The sequence below is a fragment of the Vanessa tameamea genome, chromosome 22, assembly GCF_037043105.1.
Source record: "Vanessa tameamea isolate UH-Manoa-2023 chromosome 22, ilVanTame1 primary haplotype, whole genome shotgun sequence".
Classification (NCBI taxonomy): domain Eukaryota; kingdom Metazoa; phylum Arthropoda; class Insecta; order Lepidoptera; family Nymphalidae; genus Vanessa; species Vanessa tameamea.
Window position 1 is genome coordinate 6,442,051 of NC_087330.1, and position 7,642 is coordinate 6,449,692.

Sequence of the window (7,642 nt, forward strand, 5' to 3'; positions counted from 1 at the left end):
GCCAACAAAGATCTATTATTTACACACACTTAAATTGCACATATTTGTTAAATATATTTGTACAAAAAAAAAACAAAACACAATAGAATTATGAATTAACAGATTACAAAATCAAAAAAAAATACCAAAAACAATAAATAGTAACATCGATTTCGCCAAAATAAAGTAAGGAAAGGTTATTACTTATTAATATATTTTATTGCTTATAAAATATATTTTAGAAGCCAGACAGACTGGCGCCGTAACGCGTTACGTAACGAAACGGTTTAGCCTCCCATAAGTTATCACTTCCAAAAAACACATGATTTATTTAATGATTTTTATCGACCGCGTTCGGTGACCGGTTGATGCTCATTTATACAAGTAGTTCTATTATATCTTCTCTTGACAAATAATTATATTTTTCATTGTATTGCCCTTTATAATGTATCTCACGACACAGTGTCTTAAAGATTTTCCCGCAGTTCTTTGTTCCCATTTTCTAATTAGCGTTTGCAGGATAAGAGGCCTTCGTCCTAATTACTTTAATACTAACTTTAATTCATAATGCCTTGTAGTATCTCATTATCTTTCAGCTTCTTTCTCCACCTTTGCCTTTATTACGATTTCCACGTGGATTTATTTTATAGTTTGTTTTTGAATTTAATCTTTTTACCGGTTTGATATTTAGTGTCAATTACTTGGTGATAGGGCTTTGTGTAAGCCCGCTGGGTAGGTACCACCTACTCATCAGATATTCTACCGCCAAATAACAGTGCTCAGTATTGTTGTGTTCCGGTTAGAAAGGTGAGTGACCCAGTGTAACTACAGGCACAAGGGGCATGACATCTTAGTTCCCAAGGTTGATGGCGCATTGGCGACGTAAGGAATGGTTAATATTTCTTACAGCGCCATTTTTAATGGGCGGTGCCCCATATGCTCGTCCGCCAACCTATGACATAGATTTTTTATTTTTTTCGATCTTTTTATCTGATCGTGAAAGTTTGTGAAGGAATCTATCAGTTTTGGCACATACCCTGGTGTATGCCAAAACAGATGCACATAATATGACCCAAGCAATTGGGTAGAATATCTTGGAAATGGTTGCTGTAAACAAGATCGGTTTCGAGGAGTTGACTTATGACATGACTTAAGAATTTGCTGATGAATCGGAGAGCTTGACATGGATTCTGGACTTAAAGAATAATTTTGTCTTTAAATTGTCGTAGGGAAGGCATATATGAAAAAAATATTCTATTCAAATATAGAATATTATCTCATTGTATGGCTATGACATAGATATTTTAACAATATATTTTTTTTAAATTGAACACCAGCCGTATACTTATGTAAGTACTCCAACATAAATTAAAACAAAATGATATTATAAACTAAATTAAAAAATTGTAATAATACAAAATACATAAACAAATTTCTTTAGAGTGTATCAAATTGCTTTTAATGTTGTCTCTTGTGTAAATTGCTGGCGTCTCAGGCTTAGTTCCTTCGTTGTTAGTCACGACACAAAATATAATTTGGGAGACTCAATTAATTAACTTAACACGGCGCTCTGCGGCTTCTACCTACCATTGCGCTAGACACAGCGAGTGCTATATAAATTCTTCTACACTTACAAGATGGTTATGCATTTGCAACTGAATTAATAAAATATAATTAATAATAATAATATTCTTATTATTGTTTTTCATTATATTTGACGGCTTCATATTATATTTTTTTAAGAATAATAGCAATGTTTATTTGCACTTGGTGGTAGGGCTTTTTGCAAGACTGTCTGATAAGGTACCATCCATTCAGAAATATGTTTCATTCAGAAATATGTTGAGGGTATTGTGTTCCGGTTTTACAGTACAGGCACAAGTTTGGTGGAAATTGGTGATGTAAGGAACGCACTGTCTATGGACAGCAGTGACCACTGCCAATCAGCTGTTTAAATTGCCGTCTGACTTCCTGTATTATAAAAAAAAAATATATAGTATTCATATTTTTTTATCAATTACATTTTCTAGCTTATGTTAATATTATCGACAAAAGCCTAAGGGTGTTGAACTATCGTTTTTCTAAAATCTTGAAACTTGTACATATATTCAGTGACCCACAATGGAAATATTAGTAAGGCAACAATGTGTAATAATGGAGGGACCTTTTACGGAAGACGGGGGACGTTTGTCCGGCATTGGAACAAACGGACTAAGATACAACTTTTTTCGTACAATTTAACATCATTTTAACTCTTTTCAGGTTTCAAGCAATTGCCCCGACATGTATCGCAACATGCACTACACAGGTATTTAAAAAACACTATATTTCTCTAACGTACGCCAAGCACGTTCATTATTAGCATGAATTTTAATCACTTTTTATTATTTTTAACGAACTGGAATGTTAAATGTACAATATCCGAGTATGTGGAATGATTTTTATGGCATTTTAATGTTTCACTTGTGCACGATATTAAGATGAAAAATATAACAACAGTTTATCCACAGATAATGATTTTTGCAAGAGTTAATATAACTTTTCTTACTGTATAAGTAAATATTACATAATACCACACACACACACAAACACACGAATCGTAACATCTTGAGATTAAATCAGCGAATATCCTGAATTCGTTCTAGCCTATGGTCCTGGTGGTGAAGTACTCTGTTCGATCGTCAGCTACGACCTTAAGGGTATTTTTTTATCGTTATATTTGGTTTCTCCACAGACATGTTGTCTGTGCCTTTGGTGTATCTATCTTTAGTTTGAGTTCCTACGTATTTTATTACCAGACATAACGATTTAAATTTATTATTATTTTATCGATATACGGTATTCATAAGCAATAAAAATCTCTGCCTGCGAAGAAGTCTTACATTTGTGACGGACATTGGCAATGAATAATAAGACACTTGGCTGTCAATTTAAGTAAATTCCAAGTTTCATTGATATTGCATGATGGAGCTCCCTGCTCGTTTCTTAACTATTACGTACAAACACACAATTTACACCACTCATATATATTTAGTGTTTTATCTTCTAGTAGTAATTATATTCTATAATAACCATGTGTTAAATAACTTTCACTTTCAGCACGTTATTCCCGCAAAGCACGTTCGAAAAAAAGCCTTGCATGCAAACGAAAGGGTGCACCAAAGAGAGCGTGTCACAAAAAATAGGTATCTTTAAGTTCGTTCGTAATTATTTCGCGCCTTTTTTTACCAAACATTTCGCGCCGGTGAGCTCTTGGGACTGGATAAAATGCAACAATACATAATCTTTACTTACATACAAGCTAAATTTCTGCATGATTTTACACTAAGGTAGTACAAGCTTATGTCTTAACGGTGTGCCCAAAGTACGTGATCACTTTTGCAGTTATTTGTGAACAGCGGTCTGTGTAATATACTTACACAGACCGCTGTTCACAAATATATCATATGTGTAGTAGAACCTTTTTAGCAATTATATTTTAGAAAATAAACGTTGCCGTTATTTGCAAGTTCAATGTTAGCATATTTAATGTGAATGCTTTTTTTATGTGAATGATTATCTATAGTCTATTCCAATCGAAGAAGGAATAAAGATGAACAAACCTCAGATTCACGTATGCCACGCGATTCGCACATAGCTCACCTATAATGTGCACTACAAATAGTTCTTGGTTGATATATATATATTTATAATACAACACTATTCCACTGAACTACTTAAATCCACTTTAATTTTATTTCCGAAAAAAAATTCCCCTTAAATTTCCAATAACAGTTTCATCGACATTTCAACATCTCGGGAATATCTTAGTTAATTCACACTCTCGACCAATTATATCGCGTCCGTTCGATGTCAAATGTTGTTTATTTGGTTTCTGTCCTCTTGTGATTGGAAAAGACTATATACGTGTACAACCGGTAAAAAAAATTAATTAAAATTAAATTACGTAATGGCATTTGTGAAATCGATCGTTATAGCGATATTTAATTCCATGAAATATAATTTTGTAGCAGTAATGTGCGATCCGTTTTCGTAAATACTGAAACAGGATTACGAAATTAACACTTTAAAAACACTTGTATCATTACTCAGAATTAAAGCATGTTTTGAAATTATAAATTAATCCGAATACCATTGTTATACGTATTATAATTTCGTGTGAAATTATTGTTTAAAAAATTTAATATCGTCCGTGAACGTTGATGTTTTCACAAATTAGTTTCGGCTGTCAAAATATTATTAATCACGATGGAATATTTTCGCGCGTTTCAGAATTATGCAATTAATATGTACGCTGTTTCAAAGATAACATTGAATTTTTTTATCCGCCTGTGTTAGAGCTGTATGCAAGCTCGCTTTGATGTATATATATCTATAATAACTACCATTATTAACGTCACTGTGCTGCAGTTATTGACACCCGCCTTTGGAACGACACTGATATATTCCAAATTTGAATAAATTTAACCTCAAATATAATAATTGACAAATATATGGTTATAATTCGTAGGATTATTTAATAATTCAAATTTTAACCTAAAATCAAAAACCCTTGGGATATTGAATTGAAAAAGACAAATGTTAAAATTTGGTTGTTTATCAACAATTTCGAAACTCGAAGCTTTGTCTTGACCATCCGTAATTAATCAGTGACACAGGTCTTTGTATAGCAGGCGGTACCACCTTGGCACCTATGGTATGTTAAAAACATTCTAGGGTTAAGATTAAGTTAAAAGATTTTTTGTAAATTTTGGACAAACAAATGTGTATACAAAATATATATTCACCATTGACCACCTGCCCTATATTATATATATATAGATAAAGTAGATAATAACAGAATAGAACAGATTTTATCATATAAGTGTCTGTATGATTGTTATCATGTATGTCTATTTGTGTTTGTTATTGTGTTATATAAATCTTGTGACCTTTTTACTTGTATTATAAATTAAGGCAATTGTCAATTATTATGATGTGAAAATATTTACAATACAATATTTCGAAGATAAAATTATGATACACATTTCCTTATTAACTGTGATATTTAAACATTTTCAAATATTAGATAATTTATATAGTCATTGCTGTACAAGTAAGTTAAAATAAGGTGAAAATTTTGAAGATGTTTAAACGGCAGAACTGCTTCATTTTTAAATAATTATCATAATATTTTATGTTAAAAATTGCAATCACAAAACTCAAGCGAAGTTTGTCGAATATTTATTTCGAAACTATAAATTTGAAATACCATGTTTTGTAAAATGTGAAATCGTTAACATATTAAAATACGTGGTTATTTGAAATAGATTTTAGTACTTTTCAATAAATATTAATTGTGTAACTGTAAGCAGTAATTAGTTGCCATTTTGGCCAGCAAATAGCTCATCATATTATGTTAGGTTGGACATAAGATATGTTATTTTGCGCTTCGAATATTTTTATTTATTTTCACTGTTTTACTCCAATATTTATTTTTATTCTATCCACAGCAACTCAGTGGCCAAGAGAACACAGTATGCGGTATAGAAGTGCGGAAGACTTGGCGATGCTCTCATTGAACTAACTAAACCACTTGGTCTCTTAAATCAGAATAATATCCAAGACCAATGATCCAAAAATCCTTTAAAAATGTATTCATTCCATTAATTTTAAATTTATATACAAAAAAAAAACCTTTAAGAGAATTATATTATTTCTAAACGATTGTTACATTTATAAAATGATATGTGTTCTAAATTTAAATTTATTTTTATCTAACTTATGATATCTATTTAATGATTTAAAATGTTACAAGAACATTATTTTGTAGAGTCTAATAAATTTTTTAAATGTTTCGACTGTATTAATACGCAGTAGTAAACGCTTTTGAGTAGTTGTAAAACGTCAATTGTATAGACAATATCTCCACTAATATTATAAACAAATTGACATATTATTTATGAAAAAAAAAACAATTACAATAGACAAATGTTGTCATATTAAAAAAAGCTTATTAATAATCTAATAAAATCTTCGCTAAAATTACTTGTAAATGTTATATATAATGAGAATGTATATACATGTAATATATAGTTAAAAAAATATCGTAATTCGTCCACAAATTGGAATGTATTTAACGCAAATAAATTTAGCCCTTAAATGAATCGCTTAAGAGTTTATTTCAAGTATCAAAATACATGTAGAATAGACGTTGACCCAAAAATCTCAAAGGAAAATTAGTTTAAATGGATAGTATACGTAAAATTATTATATAGTGTAGTTTTTCAACATTTACAATATATTGTCAATTGTTTAAGCAATTATAAATAAGCGTGATGTATACAAAGTAAAGCTTATGAATAAATTGATATCTTATATTAGAAAGTAAATAAAATAATATACTCTTTATAACAAAACTCCGGTTGAGAAAGATGGTTTTTGTAAAATTTTATTTTTTAATATTATCGTTAAATAAGCTTCTTGTATGCGTTTAAATACGTATAGTATTATTATATGTAGTGAATGTTACCAGTAATGTACTTATGGAATTTCATGTTGTAGTATAGAAGCTGTGTTGTCATTGCGTAATGAGTTATGAAAATAAAATATTTATCATGAGATATTAAATTTTGTTTTATTTTATAAAAATATAGCGCTTTTTTCGCTGGAAAAACGGATTTACGTCGGCGCCCATACCCGACGTACCCACAAATAAACCAGTAGTACCAAGTCCGTGTCTTCGGGGGACTTCGCTCGAAGTTCAAATTCAAATATAAAATTCAAAATTTAAATTTAGAATAGAAATAACAGTTTTTTTTTAACGTACATCATAAAGATCGTAATATTTTCTCGTCTATACTGATTTATTCAACTTTCTGTACTACATACACACATTAGTATTGTGTGACTCAAATCGAGATATGAAATATGTTAATGTACGTGTAATATAATTCAAATTATTTACATTTCAATCATGGTAGCTTTCGTTCATAATTATCATCGTGATACTTATTTGATTGTTTTTCTATCAGTCATCCTTTTAATTTTAACCAAACAAATAACTACAAAATGTATATATTTAAACATGTAACGTGCCTACATAACACCGAGAGATAATATCAATAAGTTTTTCCTCTTAATCAGGCATTAGTTTTTTGTTTACTTTTTTAAAATAAAATATAATAAATGTTAAGTAACGCATTATTCAAGGTGAAATTCAAAACACACTCGCCCTTCGCGTGAACAAAATTTTGATTTAACTTCGAAATTTATTATTAAATTAAAGTTTATTACGTACATTTTCTACATTCAAATGATGTTTTTTTTGGGTTGAAACATTCTTTATTCGATTGTGCTGCGCGAACATTGCATACTGGAAAATATATTATATAAAATATAATACATAATTTCACATTGTAAATTAAAACAAAATGTTTTTTAATGTATGCTACTTATTTACGCCTGCTTATATTTTTATATAATATGGCTCACTCAACCCCTTAGACTATTACAAAAAATATAGAATTATTTTTAAACGTACAGCTATCACCGGCTCGGAATGCAGATTCTACCCAGAAGAACCGGCAAGAAACTCACACACTAAAACTTACATAAATTTACATTTATAACATATTTTAAACGCTAAACCACAATATTGTGTATTGCTGTTTTGTGATAAAAA

At 30.0% G+C, this 7,642-nt stretch overlaps 1 protein-coding gene across 2 annotated transcripts in view; it reads left to right on the forward strand.

Annotated features, from left to right (window-relative positions):
- The window catches only part of LOC113396591 (carbonic anhydrase-related protein 10), a 60,332-nt gene extending 53,744 nt beyond the window's left edge, over window positions 1-6,588 (forward strand). The window contains exons 10-12 of one of the 2 annotated variants that reach the window (XM_026634584.2): window positions 2,242-2,287; window positions 3,079-3,164; window positions 5,472-6,588. In XM_026634584.2, the coding sequence (XP_026490369.1) occupies window positions 2,242-2,287; window positions 3,079-3,164 (132 nt within the window). In that variant the 3' untranslated portion in view covers window positions 5,472-6,588. The remainder of the gene's footprint in view (window positions 1-2,241; window positions 2,288-3,078; window positions 3,165-5,471) is intronic. The other variant, XM_026634585.2, reaches the window with a different exon arrangement.
- The last annotated feature ends 1,054 nt before the right edge of the window (window positions 6,589-7,642 follow it).